We start from the raw sequence: 20122 nt of genomic DNA, 5'->3' as shown, positions 1-20122 counted from the left end.
GGCTGTGTTTCGGTTTGAATGGTGGGATATGGCAGTGGATTTACGGGGTACAGAGATATAACACCTTAGTCTTCAGGAAAAGCAACGCATTGGTGGTGTTTTGTTTTGTGGATGAAAATGGAATAGTAACCCCGCTTGCGCTAACGGGATACGCTGGCGGAGCACCAGTGAAGGGTGATCGATGAGAATGAAAACAGGCCAGTTAGCTCATCATGATGAATTCATCAGGAATTAACCATGATAGTTTCCAAGGGAAACACGAGGAGGTCGACCTGGTTGGGTATATTGCTAGCAATGGGATTTTTAGTCTCCATTACTAACAATCCCTTTCCCCCCGCATTGGTGGTGTTATGAATGAAACAGTATACTCTGTTGTGTTCCTAGTACTGTTCATGTCTATAGGCGACAATTGCCACTTTCTATCAGGTGAGCTATCAACTTGTTTGCCATTCTAAGTTACATAAAAAAAAATATATTGCATACCGAAGTCTTTGGGGGCTGGGCAATGAAATTAAAGTACTATTTTTTTTTTTATACCACTGAGGTGGCAAACAAGCATACGGCCCACCTGATGGTAAGCGGTTACCGTAGCCAAAAGTATCTCACCTGTATAGGGTGAAATTAAAATCACCAGCACCCTCTGGAGGGATCTAAAATATGACAAATTTAGCTTCTCATACTAAGAGGTTATTCAGCGTTTTGTTAGTATAAGAGGTTTCAAATTTCATGTCGTGAACTTCTGATTCACTAAATTTCTGTCCTAATATATTTTATTATTATTATTATTATCTACTGCTGAACATAGACCTTCTCTATAAGGTCAATTTTGCTAGTAGTTGCCACGCTTGGCAGGCGGGTTGGCAAGCAGTTAGTCTTTGGTGATTTTTCAAAAGGGGCATTTCAGCCCATCCCGCGACCTTTAATTTTCCTTAGTCGCCTCTTACGATCTTACGCTTCCCATGGGAAAGGAACACGTGGTCCATTCTATGCCAGAACTACACTATTCTTTCCAAGTGATTCTTGGAATTTAACTCTTGCGCAGGGTTTTTTTTAACGGATGATAATGAAATGGTAACCCCGCCTGCGCTATCGGAATACGCTGACGGGGCACCAGTGAAGGATGATAGGTGAGGATGACAGGTCAGTTGGCGTGACGAATTCAACAAGAATTGTTCACGATGGTTTCCAAGGGGAACCACGTGGAGTTCGACCTAATAGGGCATATTGCTAGCAATGGGGCTGTCAAACTCTATTGCTAACAATCCTTTTCCCCCTCTTGCAAAGGGTAAAGTGAACTCAAAATCATTAGCATCATTTTAAGTGAGCCCTTTATCAATGAAAGCGATCATTTCCCCCGTGACAGTAATTTTGAATCTTTCATTGTATTGATCAAGGTTGGATTCATTACTTTTTTCAACCGACTTAAAAAAAAAGGACGTTCCCAATTCGGTTGTATTTTTTTTACGTTTATTACCTCATAACTTCGTCGGTTGTAAACGGATTTAGAAAATTCTTTTTTCTATCTTAAAGGGCATACATACGGATTGGTCTCATAGAAATTATATCAAAATCGGTCCAGTAGTTTAGTTTTTAAATAAAAACAACTAGTTTTGCTACAATTGAAGTCAATTCTTTTGTAGAAAACAATGATAATTATTTGTGGAGCAAAATAAAGTTGACAGTACTAGTTTCCAAAGATGCTCTCCCTTAGGCCGGTACTGACTATGATAATGCAATGTTCCAGGTCAACATAATATTCCATTCGGCAGCAACGGTCAAGTTCGACGAACATCTCCGAGCAGCTCTCAATACGAATGTTCGGGCGCCGTTGCATTTACTTCGACTAGCGCGGGATATGAAGGGACTGGATGTAAGTGAAATAATATTTTGGTTTAACATTTATTTATTCATAGATATGCCAACAGTATGTTAACAATAATTACAGAATATATATATGTGTATATATACATACATCGATCATATATACATCGATACATACTAAACAGAAATAATAAATACCACGCGGACAAAGTCGCAGGCATCAGCTAGTTATATATATATATATATATATATATATATATATATATATATATATATATATATATATATATATATATATATATATATATATATATGAGACCAAGATCGGCCGCTTCGCAATCGTCGGGCATCACGAGTTTATGTCTAAACTTTGGTATTTCTTTTATATATATGTATATACTGCGAATGTCAAATTCTTCTTGGAAGGTTTATGATCAGCAGTGGACAGTCAACGACTGAAATGATGAGAATGGTGATAATATTATAAATAGTTTTTCGAGCGGCCCTAATATTTAAAAATTCTTTCTATAAGTATATTATATTATAATCATTGATGCAGGTACTAATGCATATATCGACGGCGTATTCCAACTCCCACCTGTCCCACGTGGAGGAGCGGTTCTACCCCTGCGACGCGGACTACGAGCAACTACATCAGAGGATTGACAAACTAACGGACAAGCAAATACGCGATTTGCTACCAACGTAAGAATGCCCAAAATATTTTTAAATCGGAGTTTATTATCTATGTTAATATTAAGAAAAAAGATTTGATTGTTTACTTATTTGTTTATAATGGATTTTTTTATACCACTGAGGTGGCAAACAAGCATACGGTCCACCCGATGGAAAGTGGTAACCGTCGCCTATAGACATGAAAAGTTAAATCGTAATCATTTAAGTTAAATAATTTATTTCAGGATACTAGACGCGTGGCCTAACACCTATACATTTACGAAGGCATTAGCTGAAAAGGAGCTCCGGGTGAATGCGAGAGGCATGCCTATTGGCATATTTAGGCCAGCTATAGGTGAGTTCTGTTAACTATTTAAAGAAACTCCAAGTCATTCAAGAGGTTCAAAAGGTTTTATGGGGAGCTATGTTCGGAGTGCCTGTACCTAAGAATCCAAAATAAGGATACAGGTACAGATAGTTTGAAATATATTTTGGGGTATTGAAAATTGTTTTGGCAGTTAATTTTAAGTTTCAATATGTGGTTCCGGCATAGAACGAACCATCTCTTCCTTTCCTGTATGTCGTAAGAGGGGACTAATGGAACTTAATGATCGAGGGATGAGTAGCAGCGTTCCTCTTAAAACATTACCAAAGTCGCGGTTGCCAACCCGAGTGCCTAGCGTGGCAACTACTGACGAAACCCTCCCGCCAGGCCAATTAACGGCTGATTTGATATGACGAAAATCCAGGCTTAAAGTTATGATAAATTTTCGCTAAAAGATGGCATTGGATATCTTAATCCTTAAGGATAAAATGAACAATACATTCATTATTGGTTACACGCAGAAATAAATAAAGATCGGACGAAAGTATAATACTTACAAATACTTTTTTTTCTATTACGTTTTCAGTAATATCAACAGTGAAAGAGCCGTTGAAGTGCTGGTTGGACAACATGTATGGACCCACCGGTATAGCAGTCGGCAGTGGTAAGTACACTATTTCGAGCAGCTAAAATAATTCTTTATTTTTTCTTTTTTATGATAGAAAAAGACCAAGATAATATGCTAGAAACATACTCGTATATATAACATAAAAATAGAAAAATATAGGTACCTGGAGTTCTAAATCGACTTGTATTTAAACAGATTGATTGCGGATTGTGTTTTGAGGAATAGTTTGAAATGATGCCCATGGCCATCTTTTATTATCACTTCCTATCATCCTCACATGCTAAATGGTCATGTACAGTGTAGTTTCAGAAGAGTTACCTCCCGCGAGTGCTCAGGTTGGTCAATGAGCTCACTGCCAAAGTTTTCTCTGAGCTCATTACATCCTGCAGGCAGAGAGAACTGATTGCCAAAGATCTTAATCCTTACATACATTACTTGCTTCCTGCACTTTCATAACCTATTTCATTAATTTACGCAAGTTTTAGAAGCTCTTGACTTCTGCTTCAGTTTGAACATGATCTATCTGAACATAATAGGTTAGTGTAGGTCGTTCCTAGTATTTACATCTATTCCCATTCCTCATGTATATCTGTTTTGTCATCTGGAATTCCATCCACATATCCGTATCACCGTAGCATCGTTCAGATTATGGAATGAGCTCCCTGGTAAGGTTTTTCTAAGAGACAGTATGAGCTACTTTAAAAAAGGAGTAAAAAGGTTTCTTCTTTCCAAGATCATTCATGATTAGCGATAATATCGCCCATTGTTTTCTTTTTGTGATTATTTCTTGTAATCGTTTGTATCTATAACAAGTTTAGTAAACTTGTGTGTAATCTTTTGGAGGAAACAATAAAGAGTATCTATCTATCTTATTTTATAGGGTCGGAAAAATGCGTCTAATGCCTCTGGTATTGCAGGCGGTCATAGATTACGGTAACCGCTTACCATATCAGGTGCTTCATATACCGTATACGTTTTTGCACCTCAGTGGTATAAAAAAAGCATGGCCTTTTTTATTGCAACACCAACACTTTCTTCCAAACCGAACCTTCCAAAACTCGCTCGCACACTACTGTCGATCTGATAAATGTACGTTCATTTACAGTGTCCGGTATAGTGAGAACATTGCAGTGTGATGAGAATGTGACCGCAGATCTGGTGCCAGTGGACAGTGCTGTGAACTGCCTTATGGTTGCGGCCGCCAACGTCAGCTCAGCGTACAAACAGAGGTACAGATTCAGCAGCCTTCTACTATTTTCTGTCATCGTAATGACCCTCTGAATATAAGCCGCTTCCATAGTGTTGTTTTGTGAGTATTTTGAATTTAAGAGACCATTTCATATGGAACTCTTTTAATACAAGAAAGAGAAGACGGGGACATTGCCATGGATTGTCCCCTTTCCGCATTCTCTCTGTAAATAATAGTGATTGATTAACTAACTTTTCTTCAGTCTCCACTAATATTCTTCAATGATACCCTACTAGTGTATATTACCAGAAACACATTGGTACTATGGGTAGAGTTGTCATTCCATTTTATTATTCAATTTTTAACTGTTAAAAAGTAGATAGTATATTGTTTTTTTTTTAACGTATATATAAATTAATTTACAGGTCACCCCCTCAAGAACCGCCGATATATAACTTCGTGAGTTCTGTAGAGAATAGAATAACGTACGGTGACTTCATGGAGAAGAATGTGGCAATGGTCGACAAGTATCCATCTTTGAACGCTGTCTGGTAAGAGTTAGCATTCCCTGTTCTATTTGACCAAGATTTTAAATCCCAAAAGAGATATGAGGTGTGGTGATGAATGTCAAATTAATATATTGGTATTTTAAATCGACTTCAAAAAAGAGGCGGTTCTCTCTTAGGCTATATCAGAGGGAGTCTTTGTACAAAAGTCGTTTGCTTAGGCACCTCTGTCCCATTCGTGTTTCTACCGTAAAGCAGTTGTATTTGCATGACTGTGTTCCGGTTTGAAGGGTGGGATATGGCGTGAATTTACAGGATACAGAGGAATAACACCTGAGTCCTCAGGAATGGCAACGCATGGGAGGTACGAGTATCATGGGCGAAACAGTATACTTTTTTATGTCCAGTGGTAATCGTTGCGAACGATATTTTGACGCTGTACCCTATAATTTTACTACAACGTAATCCCTCAACATAGGTCGGGTCGTATGCTCGTTTGAGGTTATACTGTAATATTAATCTATTATTTTTATTTACAGGTACCTGACGGTAACTCTGACCAAATCACTTCTAATGTATAAAATTTATATATTCTTTCTGCATCTGCTGCCTGGCGCGTTCTTTGACGTGCTGGCTCTCTGCATAGGAAGGAAGCCCAAGTTAGTATTAACTAACATGTTGGTAGTTAATGATTAACCTGGACAGATGATGAACATTTTGTCTGCAGATATTTGTTCAACATCATTAGCATCTTCATCTCAGACATTATCTGTCCAGTGTTGAACATAGGCCTTCCCCATAGACTACCATAAAGAACGGTCTACTATGCTAAGGAACTACGCTTGCCAACTTACCTGCTGAGCGTGGCAACTACTGGAAAAATGCCTTTTATGGGGGATGCCTATATTTAACAGTGGACAGTTTATTAATTGATATAATACCATGATGATGATATCAATCAAGTTACTTTAATTTCTTTCAGAATGCTCAAGGTATATAAGAAGGTCCATAAGTTCTCATCCCTGCTGACCTACTTCTGCATGCGGGAGATCAGTTTCTGCAATAGAAATACAAGGGAACTCTGGCAGAAGACTTCTGATAGTGATAAGCAGGTATGCGCCAAGTACTGCCTTCTCTTCAAACTTTTCTTTATACATGTGGTTAGAAAATGCATATTCTATATCAAGTTTTTTTTTTCTATGGGTGAAAATGGTATGGTAACCCCGCCTGCGCTTACGGGATACGCTGGCGGAGCACCAGTCAAGGATAGATGAGAATGAAAACAGACCATTTAGCACTTCATGATGAATTCATCAGGAATTAACCATGATAGTTTTCAGGGAGAACCGAGACGAGGTCGACCTGGTTGGGTATATTGCTAACAATGGGATTCTCAGTCTCCATTACTAACAATCCCTTTCCCCCCTATCAAGTTATCTGGCCAGATGGATTTATTATATATATTAGATATGTAATAAAAATTGATAAGGGGAATGGAAGCCAAAACATTTCTTTCTCTTCTTTTTAATTGTCTTTAGAATATATATATATATATATATATATATATATATATATATATATCTTATTCATAGATTTAATGCAGTTGTGATAGAAGGAGAAGAAGATATATTGCTAGTCAAATTATTTAGATGATAAATACTGTCACGCGTAATTCTATGAAGGTAGAAGGTGTTATACCACAGATGTGTTCTTCTTTCCCCAGCTGTTCCCGTTCAGCATGAAGGAGATGAGTTGGGACGATTACTTCGAGGAGTACCTGGCGGGCATCAGGCGGTACATATTCAAGGAGAGCGACGACACGTTGCCTCGGGCCAGGTTAAAGTGGAAAAGGTAGGTGGAAATCCCGGAATTTTTTTCCTCTTTTTCTATAAACTCGGTAGAATTTTTACGATACGCCAAATGTAATAATCTATACATATTTTATTTATCCATTTCGGGCGTGAAATAGTATTTTACGGTATTTCAGCATAGAAGATACGTTGGGATAGCTAAGGTAAAGCAAAATGGCAATGATAAGGTAAAGCAAACCGGTGGGAGACTGTATAAAAGTCGAGATACCCAAGTAGGGTATCTCTGTCCCGTTCGTGTTTCTACCGTGAAGCAGTTGTGTTTGCATGGCTATGTTTCGGTTTGGAGAGTGGGATATGGCAGTGAATTTACACGGTACAGAGGAATAACACTTGAGTCCTCAGGAATGGCAACGCATGGGGTGTATCATGGGCGAAACAATATACTCTGTTATGTCCATGGTACTGCTCATGTCTATAGGCGACGATTACCACATTTCATCAGGTGGGCCGTCAGCTTGTTTGCCATTCTAAGTAGCATAAAAAAGTGAGACATGTGCCAGTCATGATCATGAGAATAATTATAAATTATTATTAAATGACTTCCGAAAAATTGTATAAAAAATTTGATTTTCAAAAGAGCTTTTAAGTGGTTTGTTATTTTTTGTGTTTTTTGCAATGTAATTACGTCATATTTACTGAACCGATTTGGATATTGATTGAAGCGATTATTTGTATCTACTTGTAGACACATTTGCGCGTTGTAGATTAAAATATTTTAAATGCAATGTGTCTACAAACATTACGCTATGTGTAGATGCATGCAATTTCTTCTGAAATAAGAGTGAATCAATATTAATTTTGTCACAAGTGAAGTCAAAATCATAGCAGGACAGTGTATAGAAAATGTGTATGTAACATTTTTGTTCATTTACATTACCGGATTATATATTCGACACAGTTTATGTAGAAAGTATGCAAGCAGGTTATATTTGAATTTGGTAGGGTTATACGGCCGTATGACATTTTCTATACATCACTAGCCTGTTACGAATTGACAAAAATAGCAACAGATGGTGTATCTTTTGTCCTCTTTTTACTAATTTATTGCCATATATTGAAACTTTCGCCTTGTTGCAACGACGAGCTATGAGAATTGTCGATGATCCCAGGCTTACAAGCGATATCGAACCCTTAAGTCTTAGGAGAGATTTTGCCTCACTCTGCGTGTTCTACCATCGTACGGCTTGCCTCAATGGTCGCGTACTGCGCAGTTTCAGAGATGTTTCCTCCCATGAACACTCGGGTTGTGGAACGAGCTCCCTGCCGAGGTTTTCCCAAGAGACTACAGCATGGGATTCTTCAAAAGGGGGGTAAAGAGGTTTCTTCAGGGTCGGCAACGCACGCGTAATACCTCTGGTATTGCAGGTGTTCATAGGCTAGGGTAACCACTTACCATCAGGTGGGCCGTATGCTTGTTTGCCACCTCAATGGTATAAAAAAAAAATATTTGCATAAGAAAAAAGGAGGCAACCATATGATTTACAGTTTTAATTTTATTATTCCTTCTGTTTAGTTTCTTAGGTTGTTCTTAGGTTTATTTATTTATTTTTTTGTTACAGATTATACTACCTACATCAGGTAGTGAAAACTATTTTTTGCTTCCTGGCGCTGTACGCACTGTGGTCAGTACTATCAAGTATATGCTAGTGTATTATATATATATATTTGATAATGTATATAAATGTACATACTATGTTACCGAACTAAGGGCATTATTCACTTCTAAATCTGAATCTGGCATTCTGTTTTTTACATTTATCATCATCATCATCAACTCAGCCGTTTTCTGTTCACTGGTGAATATAAGCTTCCTCCATAGACTGCCATAAGGAACGGTCCTGAGCCACTTGCATCCACTGACTCCCTTTAAAGTTTTTAATATTATCAACTTTTAAATACAAATTACGAAGTTGAATACATAATTATATAAATAGTACAGTAGATGGTATCTCTAAAACAATTTTAATTAGAGATTTAGTTAGTTAAAGTTCCTGGATGTTTTTAACTGCGAAAATCTTGTCTCTTGCTGACGAAAAACAAGAGGTCACCTTTTCTACTCCGATACGTCGACCGTCTAGTTTCGAATAATCAATTAGAAACATTGAAAATACTTCAATTGTTTTTGAAAATTTAGAAACAATTTGTCACGCTTCGTTATGAAGACTTTTAGAAATGTATACAGTAGAATCTCCATTATCCGAATCAAATAAAACCAGGAGTATTCCGTATAATTGAAAATCCGGATAATCGATTTTAAAGTCAAATCAAAGTATAAGTATAATTTTTTTTTTATATAATGTAAAGTGTCTTACATACGTCATTTAGAGAACAAGATATAAAAAAAAAATACGAGCCATAAAGATTACGATGTATGTAATTTGAAATTTTGGTTGGAAATAATTAGTTAATAATCTTTGACGTAATGAATCACATCTTTCATTGCGGTCAAGTCTCTGATGCGCTTCAGTTATAACAACTGTATTGGATCCGATTCGTCCTGTCCCGTCCGGATAATCAAATATTCGGATAATCGATATTCGGATAACCGAGACTCTACTGTATTTATTAATTTTTAATATTCATTTATCGAGATTCTACTGTATTTATTAATTTTTAAATATAACAGATGCCAGATTCTTCGTTGTCCTTAAAAATATCAATTCTGTTAGTCATTATGTATTTAATCTTGGTAAACACACGTGAGGTGGCATCCAATTTTTAATTGAGATATACTAATTTATAGTTTTACTTAAGTATTACTTAGTTTACTTGATAATTTATTGCGTGTAAGCGACACATTAGATTTCTCAATTCAGAAATTGTGAATGTACCTATGTTTTTGGTATTATTTTGTACAATATAACAAAATGTTTATAATAAAAAGAAAAAATGTAAAAACATGTCTCTTTCTGAAATTAAACCCACATATTAAGTATACTGATTTTTTTTTAATTTAATTCCCATTAAAAAATCGAAAATGGATAGTCATTAATTATTATATTATCATTATATTAAAGTTTTATATTTAGATGTTGTAGGCGTCCACAGGCTACAGTGACCGTTTACCATCAGAAGTGCTGTATGCTTATTTACCACCTTCGTGGTATAAAAAAAGTCATATCCTTGCTATTATTTTTTTATTATTATTTGAGCCGTTAACAGTCCATACACATAAGCTATCCCCATAAGGGGTGTTTTGCCAGTAATTGCCACACTTAGCAGGCGGCTTAGCAACGACAGTTAGGCTTTTACAGGGTTACCATTACGTTATCATCCATAAAAAAAAAACGTAGGTACAGATGGACAGAGGAATATTTTATATTTATATATAACAGATTTTGTGTAATAATATACCTACTTAGATAGCGCCACCGCAATGTCATTAAACATTATCTTATATTTGTTTAATTGGTTAAGTAATTACCTACCAAATAATGAATATTAAGGTGCATACACACGGAAGTGTGTTTTCAGTAATAAAAATTGTGTTCCAAAAAACTACTTAAAATGTGTCAAAATTGGTTATTATGATTTAAAAAAAATGTTCTAATTTTCAAATTGGAATAACTTTCAATAGTTTCTAATGAACGGATATTGATAAATTTTCCAAAGGACCATATTTGTGATATTTTTACTGGAAATATATATATATTTTTTTATAGTTGAGAACAAACCTGAGGATCAACTTACCTGACATGAATAGGCTTTAGTGGCCATAGGGTTTAAAAAATATATTGTTTACATATACGGTTTTGTTGTGTTCCACAATATTTCAACTATGGCAATATTAGGTATTTTTATTTAAAAATTATACTACCGAATGGATTTTAACAAGTTTTCTATAAAATTAATCTATAAGCATAGCTTTTCAGATAAAAAAATCCAAATCGGTTGAGAACAGGCAGAGTTATGAGGTAACAAACTTAAAAAAAATACAACTAATTGAAAACTTCCTTCATTTTGAAGTCGATTGAAAAGAAAATGTACATATGTTTATGTTTTCAAAATTATTTAAAAGTAGCGAGTTCTCAATTCGTTATAGAATTGAAATAATAAATTACCAGAGGGAGACTTTGTACAAAAGTCGATTGCTTGGGTACCTTTGTCCCATTCGTGTTTCAACCGTGAAGCAGCTGTATTTGCATGGCTGTGTTTCGGTTTGAAGGATGGGATATGACGTGAATTTACTGGGTACAGAGGAATAACACCTGAGTCCTCAGGAATGGCAACGTATGGGGGTACATACTATGTTATGTCCATGATACTGCTCATGTCTATTGACGACGGTTACCACTTTCCATCAGGTGGATCGTCAGCTTATTTGCCATTCTAAGTTGTATAAAAAAAAAAAACTTTATGAAACAGAGATGTTACAAGCTCTTTCAAATCGTCATCTCTTATGAGAATTACACTACATCGTTCGGACAGGTAGATAGAATTTTCAAATATAATATATATCTTATGTTATTTGCTGATAATGTATCTTTATATAGGTGAAAGAATTTTTAAAATCGGTTGAGTAGTTTTTGAGTTTATTGGTTACAAACATACAATCAAATCTTTCCTCTTTATAATTAAACTATATATAATATTACTTAAGACTATTTATTTTGCATAATTGGAAAGTATTTTCATAGACAAGTAAAAAAACCTGGATTACTTTACGTGTATTTTAATCGAAAATGCTTGGTTAGTTTCGGAACCATCCGTGACACTTGGTTATGAGTGGCCATGACGCGAGCTAGAGCTTGATAGCGAAGTGAAAACTGAAATTAGTCGAACGTTCTCGACTAAAATATACGTAAAATAATCCGAATGTTCTTAAATTAAAATATATTTAGAAAATTTTTAACGATAAAATTGGACTAGTTGTCGTGAAAATTTCATTAGTTAAGGCCGAGCCATATTGCATGGGTTTCTCGTCGTGCTGAATGGAGTCTTCGTTCAAGTTATGCGTTTAATGAATTCGTTTCACTCGATGAAGCTCGAGGTTTTGCAAAAAAAATTGTTTGCATCATTGCATCACTGAATTGCAACGTTTCTCGGGCTCTGTCTTGAAGGTGAACAGTAGCGACGTATTTTTTTTTATACAACTAAGAATGGCAAACAAGCTGACGGCCCACCTGATGGAAAGTGGTAATTGTCGCCTATAGACATGAACAGTAACTAAGAACACAATAGAGTATACTGTTTCATTCATAACAACGCCCATGTGCCAACTGGCCTGTTTTAATTCTCATCTATCACCCTTCACTGGTGCTCCGCCAGCGTATTTCGTTAGCGCAGGTGGAGTTACCATACCATTTTCACCCATCAAAAAAAATTATGTGGCACTTAGGTATTATTATATTATTATTTTTAGTAGATAATATAATTTATTAATTATATTATCTGTGGGTAATATCAATACTAATGCATTTCTATTTCAACTGTAATTATTTGATTTAGAATTTAGAATCATAGCCCCCAAGATACAGGTGTGGCCTAGTTTGGGGACTGATGGTAATGTAGATATTTCCTCGTTGAATATAAATTGTAAAAATTGTAAATTGTACCTTATGCAACTGTATCTTTCTTAAATAAATATTATTATTATTAAATAGCAAATGTAGATATATGAAAAAAAAAATTTGGAATAACAATTATTCTAATTTATGAATCTAAATAACCCAATTAAAATGCAGTTGAAAATACAGATATCATCAATAAAACTATATTATGACCCTTCAATAGATACGTTAATTATGTAGCCACTATACCTAGGTATGATATTAATAACTGTTTCTCTTATCTGTAGGTCGACATCATTATTATATTCATCATTCTATCACACCGAAGCGATTTTATTTTAAAATCTAGCGGCCCGTCCAGGCGTCGCACGGGTGGACATTTTTACATTTTAAAAACTGGCCATTAAGGCTGCACACGCGACGGAAGCTTAAAAATGGTGTAACTTCTCCCGTTTTCCCAACATTTCCCTTCACTGCTCTGCTCCTATTGTACGTAGCGTGATGAAAAGTATACTACAACTTGCTCAGGAGTATAAAGAATAATTGTACCAAGTTTCGTTAAAATCGATCGAGAATTTTTATTTTTCTATAACGAGCATACAGACAGACAAAAATTTTACTATTTGCATTTTTGGCATTTAGTTCGCCTTTTGTACCTTATTTAATTTTGGTCAATATAGTTATTTAAATAAATAAATAAAAGCTTTGGCAAAACAGAACGCGGCGAAAAATTGAAAATTTAATATAACAAATGGCAATTATTGTTTTCTTTTTTTTTTCTTTTTTTTTTATATACCATTGCGTAGACTCATATATTTCTCTGTTTTCTGTTGTAACTATGTGTTTTTCTAGCAATAAGTATTTTCTATTTTATACTATAATGTTATTCATATAAGTCCAAGTGGAAAGGTAACAATGATTACCTGATAATAAAAGTAACAGATTTAATATTTTTCCTAGAACATAAGCATAGAGTTTTCATATTCAAAAATATTTCAAATCATATTTTGATAGTCATTAAACTTTAGTTGTTTTTTTTTTATTCTAAAAAATTTTCCTAATTTAAAAATCTAAAATAAATAAATCAAATATAAAAAAAATATACAAATAAAAAAATTATTAAATTAACGAATTTCAACAATAAAAGTGATTTTATTGATAAATTGACCAAGTATTAACGATGTTCTAATATTATTTTTATTACGTTACTATCTAATAAAGTTACTCTTGAGAGCCATCTGTAAGTACGTCGTGACGGTACAGATAATCAAATTGGATTCGCTGAAATTGTACGTATTCATATTCATTCAGTATTGTTTTAGCCGTAATCCGGCGCGCACGTCTGAGTGTACGTTTCGGATACTAGATAAGAATAAATTGATAAAATAATATAATATGAAAACAATTTTATTGTTCTTATAACATAATTGTGCGGTGACGAAAAATGATGACAACATTTCTGTTTATAATTCTCTTTTGCGTGGGAGTGCACGGCGAGAAGGGGTATAGATTGAAACAAGTTTTAATATTGAGTCGACATAACATTCGTGCACCGTTGAGTGATGATTTGCAAAGAACTACGGACCTAGAATGGCCAACATGGAAAACTGAAGTGACACATCTAACAGCAAAAGGAGCATTACTGGAGGGTTACATTGCTAACTACATTGCAGAATGGTTGAAGAAAGAAGGTCTAATTGACGACACGTGCCCTACGAAAGACGAAATTCAAGTATACGCGAATACGTGTCAACGCACTAAGGAAACGGCAAAAGCATTCGTCAAGTCCGCTTTCAAAAATTGCAACATCACTGTTTTCTCCAAAAATACAGACAAAATGGATCCTGTTTTTAATCCAATTATACATAATGTTACAGATGAATTTAAGGAAATTGGTGTTAGAGCAATGAAAGATAAACTAGATGCGTTGAATATGAAAGATGCATATGCATTAATTGATAAAATAATCGACTTCAAAAATTCTGATATCTGTAGAACTGAATCAATCTGTGACCTAGTCAACGATAATAATAATATCATATTTGAAGTTAACGAAGAACCAAATATTTATGGACCATTGTCAATCGTTAATTCCGTAGCAGACTTCTTTCTTATGAGCCTTTATGAAGGATTTGCGCAAGAAGACATCGCATGGGGAAAATTGATAGAAACACACGACTGGAGGTTGTTATCTGATATAGTACGAGAAAATCAAATCATAAGATTCGGTAGTTCCATTTTAGCCAAAGATGTCGCAAAAACATTGATAAAATATATGGCAAATATTTTTTTTAATGAGAAAAGCGCGCCAAAGTTAACTTTATTGGTCGGCCATGATTCTAATTTGAATTCTGTTATGACTAGTTTGGGTTTTAAACCTTTCGAATTGCCAAATCAATATGAACGGACGCCTATTGGCGGGAAATTGGTATTTCAAAGATGGAGTGATGAAAAAGGTGGTCGTGACTTGTTGAAAGTTAATTATGTGTATCAAACCGTAAAACAATTGCGACACGGCACTCCACTGTCGTCAGAGAATCCACCAAAATCAGTTACAATGGAAATTGAGGGGTGCGAAATTAATGAAAGAGGATTTTGTTTGTGGGACGATTTTGTTAAAATTCTTACAATGTTAGATTAATTTTTTCCCAAAAAAAATAATAAATAAAAAGAAACTTAAAGTTTTAACTATCAACGAATTAACAGTAGTAAATTAATTATAATTATTAAACCAATGCACGTGTTACTGTTATTATTTCCTTCTATACTTATTATAAAGAAGAATTACATTTTGCTCTACAAAGAAATCAGCTATTTGATCGCAACTAAATAAATATTGATCATGCTATTTTTATTTTAAAATAAAAAAAAAGTAAAAATGACTTTGCACAGCAAAGAACAACGGTGACTTTAATCGTCAAAATTAATGGACATTGGATCAATACAAAAGAGATTATTGAAATTTGTAACATATATCATGTATATTTATTATTTTAATTCAAATCAGTTTTATATAGGGCATCTTGGGTCACCATAATGCATAAACTTCGTAACAGACTGAAAATGCAACCACAAAAACGAAACCAAAATTACATTTGTGTGCGTGAAACGTAAGTGTAAGCATGGAACAGTGCTGCACCATGCACATTCTATCGTTATATGATTTATCGATACTTATAAGCAAATATAAGCTCAAAACTTTCGAACAATTTTATTTAACAATTAATAATTTTAAAACTTAACAATATTTTATGTACATATTATGTAATAATCGTGTATAATATATGATATCACACATATAACAGTGTATTTATAATCAACTTAAAAAAAGAGAAGGTTCTCAGTTCGGTTGTGTTTCTTCAGAAATAATATCTTTTAACATTGTTTTCTCATTGTGATTATTTCTTGTAATTGTTTATATCAACAATAAGTTTACTATTGTAATCTTTTGGAGGAAATAATAAAGAGTATCTATCTATCTATCGATATGTATATAAATGCATCATTATAAACCAATTAGGAAATTTCTTTTTTATAATTAAAAGGAAATATAGTCGAACAATAATTGATTAAAAAAATTAATAAACTAATTAATAGAAAATTTATTAAAATCGGGTCAGTAAATTAATTTTTAAGTCAAAATTACTGGTTTTGCCACGATCAATGTATGAATAAATTGTCATTATTGAAGGTTGAAGTGTTATACTTTCATGTTTCATATTTTCTTTTATTAGAAGAAAACCTTGTACAAAAAACATAGGATACTTCACCCTTAAAACCGAAATACAAATAATACGACAAATACGAAAGAATTTCCTTTTCGATTTAGGTAAAATACATGTCAAAATCGGCTCACAATTAGCAAATATATTATTGACGATATAACCTCAAATATATTACTGGGATTTAAAATGTCACAAATAAGATAAAAATTTAAATCTTTTATTACAATTGATTAAGGATGACATAATTTGATTTGTTTCTTCAGCGGCCATTAAAGAAATTATGGTTTTTTTTTATTTGTATATAATTAATATATTTAGTTGCGTATGTAACGACCTGTTTGTCTTCGTCAATTTGTTGTATCAATACTATCGATATGATGTCATTGACACTTCTTGCAATCTCTAAGAAATTGAAGTTAGAATTTGGGAATATTCACGTATTTATTATTATTTTAATTTGAATATTTGAGACTTAATAATTAGTTAACAGAGTATTAATAATTAGTTTAAATGTGGCATTTTTTCTGTCGAGTTTGCCATTAGTTGCCACGCTTGGTAAGCGGGTTGGCAAACACAATTAGGCCTTTGGAGATGTTTTAAGAGGAATGCTGTTGCCCATCCTACGCCCTCCCTTAGTCGCCTCTTACTACATACACGGGAAAGGAAAGGGTGGCCCATTCTATGCCGGGACCGACACGGTATATGTATTACCTAGTATAAATTGGTATATTTTTTTACTGACAACACTAAAAAATAACGTCATAGATTAAATCCAATTTATAAGTGTCACTTTTGACTTTGACGTTTAACTGACAATGCGCCATTGACTTACTTTTGGCAAAGAATATCTCAGTTAGCATTACTATGTTTTGTTTTAGTATAAAAGTGTGAAATATAACCTATGGAAACCTATGGAAGATAATGTTCATAATGCCAAATTATTATAATTATTAATCAATTAATAAGATTTTTTTGTGTTTCGTTGTATTATAAAAAACATACTGCGAAATGTCAATGGGTAGCTTTAGAATAAGTATCTAATTATAATGATTGGTTATTAATTGTCTCTCAATGTAGGCACAAGGTTATTTTTAACATCAGCTTATTATTAATTTGTATTACTTATCATAATAATTATCATACATACATTATTAGGTTACTGCTTTCGCAATTAACAAATTAAGATGACAGTTTTTCTGTTGGCGTGGGCCCAAAGCGAAGTGTTTTCTTTGTGTCGTAGAAAATGTATATTATAAAATATTTTTTATTCTTTTGTGCCAGTATTACGATTGTAAATACAGAAAAGAGATTTTATATGAAACAAGTGATAATTTTAAGTAGACATAATTTGAGAACGCCATTGTCTAAATACTTGGAAATTATGACACCGAAGACTTGGCCAGCGTGGAAGGAAAAGAGTGGATACTTGACTGCTAAAGGTGCTTTACTTGAAGGATACATGGGTGGATTTTTCTCTGACTGGCTGAAAGAAGAAAGTGTATTATCGAGTGGTTGTCCTGCTGAGGATGTTTTTTACGCCTATGCCAACATAAAACAAAGGACAATAGCTTCCGCAGAGGCCTTTGTAAACCGGGCATTCCCCAACTGTAATATTACTATCCATTATAGCAGCACTGTAGATCCTATATTTAATCCAGTTATTCATAATAAAACTGCAGCTTTCAAAGATTATGTTATTAAAGAAATGAAGGCACATTTAAAATCGTTAAAACTGAACGATTCGTATGATCTTTTAGGAAATATTTTAGATTATAATCATTCAAAACTTTGTGAAACGAATCACCAGTGTAATTTAAAAACTGATAAAAATAATATTATTGTTGTACCTGATGAGAAACCAAATTTGTGGGGACCAATCAAAATTGGTAACTCTGTAGTTGATGCTTTTGTCATGCAATACTATGAAGGATTTCCTATTAATATTGTTGCCTGGGGATATTTGTATGATCAGGAACAGTGGGGGAAAATTATGCCACTGAGTAGAGGCTTCCATAATGTAATATTTAATACTTCTCTAGTTGCTAAAGATATAGCAAAACCACTAATTAAATATATAGCAGATTTATGTCTAGGACATAATGTGGCGCCAAAAGTGACTTTACTTATGGGTCACGATGCGAATATGTATACATTACTTGAAGGGATGGGTTTTAAACCGTATTCATTAATAAATCAACACGAACTAGTCCCCGTTGGCGGTAAAATAGTTTTCCAAAAATGGTACGATGCTGTGTCCAGACAGAATTTTTTGAAAATTAATTTTATCTATCAGTCAATGAAACAGTTAAGGGACAGTGTACCGTTATCTTTGAGTAATCCACCACAGTTCGAATTGCTCGAATTGGAAAATTGTAAAGTTGACAGTAACGGTTTTTGTCTATGGAATGTATTTGAAGATTTTCTAAAAACTTTGATCCAGTGACACGCAAGTGACATGACATGATTTTAATTAGATAAATACAATTTTATTGTGCTTGTTTTTTATTCTGCATAATAAACTTGTTAGGTTGTTTTAATATTCCGATAGCAATGTAGATTAAGTATTTTTTTTTAATGGATGACAATGGAATGGTAACCCCACCCGCGCTATCGGTATACACCGGCGGGGCACCAGTGTAGGATGATAGGTGAGTAGATGAAGTAGGTCAGTAAGCCCATCGTGACGAATTCAACAAGAATTGTTCACGATGGTTTCCAGGGGGAACCACGTGGAGGTCGACCTAATAAGGCAAATTGCTAACAATGGGGCTGTCAAACTCCATTACTAACAATCCCTTTCCCCCCTGTAGATTAAGTATTAATATTTTTGTTCAAAAATTAACTTACATGGAAATTGAAAATTAAGTGAATAATAACAAAATATTATACGAGTATATTGAGTCAACAGGTGGTATTTTTTCATTTAAAATTAATACAAGCAATAATAAAGAAATATTCAGTGTATTTATAAATAACTGTATGTATTTAATTTTGAAATTACGTACCATGAATTCACATAATTAATCGATTTTGTATGAATGAGAAAATACTTATTTATTTATATTTCTCTATTAACTAATGTAACAGTTTTCGTTACACAATGGCAAGACTATACATTTCATTTTAATTTTTATAATAAGAAAATAAATGATAACAATATTTGAAATATAAAATAAATAAATATGTTTTATTTTTAATATGAAATTACATTATAGTAATTACATTAAGTAAACATAATTACTGTGGTGAATTATTATTTATATATGTTAAAATATTATGTTTAATTAATTAATGAAATATATTATTTTTGTATCATCTATATAAGTATGTATCTATATAATATAATTTTACCTTTTGCTGTTAAATTGGTTACACAGGTTACACTCTGGGTTTGTTGCACGCGTCCGTGTAGCCATACTTCAGGTTGCAGCTGAAAATCAGTGCTTTGTTTTTAAGCAAAACTATCACTGAGCTGTGTAGCCTATTTGGGTCACTGCGACACACTTGGTGAAAACATATCTCCAATATTCATCTTTTGTTTTATATTTGAAAAAATGTAAATAATGAGATTGTATAAATTTATTTATTAATTTACGTGTGTCATAAATGGCTCAAATAAAGTGTTTATCTATCTATCTATCTATAGTTGTATATATATATATATATATATATATATATATATATATATATATATATATATATATATATATATTATATATATATATATTATAGCTGTAAATAAAATATAGGATTTTATATATAATAAAATGAATTATTAAATCAACACACATGATATTTTACGTAATTAAAATATAATTTTATTAATAATAAAATGACATTGTGTTATCTCACACATTATTCATTAACTTCAA

At 33.4% G+C, this 20122-nt stretch overlaps 3 protein-coding genes across 5 annotated transcripts in view; all 3 read left to right on the top strand.

Moving 5' to 3' along the window:
* The window catches only part of LOC113512713 (fatty acyl-CoA reductase wat-like), a 30137-nt gene extending 20187 nt beyond the window's left edge, over positions 1–9950 (top strand). For all 3 annotated transcript variants that reach the window (XM_052893157.1, XM_052893156.1, XM_052893158.1), the window contains exons 5-14: positions 1745–1870; positions 2381–2526; positions 2742–2851; positions 3408–3485; positions 4555–4678; positions 5064–5189; positions 5684–5803; positions 6127–6256; positions 6868–6995; positions 8575–9950. In XM_052893157.1, coding sequence (XP_052749117.1) covers positions 1745–1870; positions 2381–2526; positions 2742–2851; positions 3408–3485; positions 4555–4678; positions 5064–5189; positions 5684–5803; positions 6127–6256; positions 6868–6995; positions 8575–8662 — 1176 coding nt within the window. In that variant the 3' untranslated portion in view covers positions 8663–9950. The remainder of the gene's footprint in view (positions 1–1744; positions 1871–2380; positions 2527–2741; positions 2852–3407; positions 3486–4554; positions 4679–5063; positions 5190–5683; positions 5804–6126; positions 6257–6867; positions 6996–8574) is intronic.
* Positions 9951–13823: 3873 nt separating this feature from the next.
* LOC113518005 (glucose-1-phosphatase-like) lies at positions 13824–16007 on the top strand. The gene has a single exon (XM_026902752.3). The coding sequence runs from the start codon at positions 13970–13972 to the stop codon at positions 15164–15166; it is 1197 nt and encodes a 398-aa protein (XP_026758553.2). The 5' UTR covers positions 13824–13969; the 3' UTR covers positions 15167–16007.
* A 1031-nt stretch (positions 16008–17038) lies between these two features.
* Positions 17039–19900, top strand: LOC113516514 (glucose-1-phosphatase-like). The gene has a single exon (XM_026900931.3). It carries the CDS (start codon positions 17494–17496, stop codon positions 18691–18693), a length of 1200 nt encoding a protein of 399 aa, XP_026756732.2. The 5' UTR covers positions 17039–17493; the 3' UTR covers positions 18694–19900.
* The last annotated feature ends 222 nt before the right edge of the window (positions 19901–20122 follow it).

Source organism: Galleria mellonella, unplaced genomic scaffold (genome assembly GCF_026898425.1).
Source record: "Galleria mellonella isolate WM207_F2 unplaced genomic scaffold, CSIRO_AGI_GalMel_v1 utg172, whole genome shotgun sequence".
Taxonomy (NCBI): domain Eukaryota; kingdom Metazoa; phylum Arthropoda; class Insecta; order Lepidoptera; family Pyralidae; genus Galleria; species Galleria mellonella.
The sequence above is the reverse complement of the archived record's forward strand: the minus strand, read 5'-3'. Positions and strand labels throughout refer to the sequence as shown.

Coding starts and splice junctions, on each gene's coding strand:
- LOC113518005 (XM_026902752.3), top strand. CDS start 13,970: ATGATGACAACATTTCTGTTTATAATTCTCTTTTGCGTGGGAGTGCAC.
- LOC113516514 (XM_026900931.3), top strand. CDS start 17,494: ATGTATATTATAAAATATTTTTTATTCTTTTGTGCCAGTATTACGATT.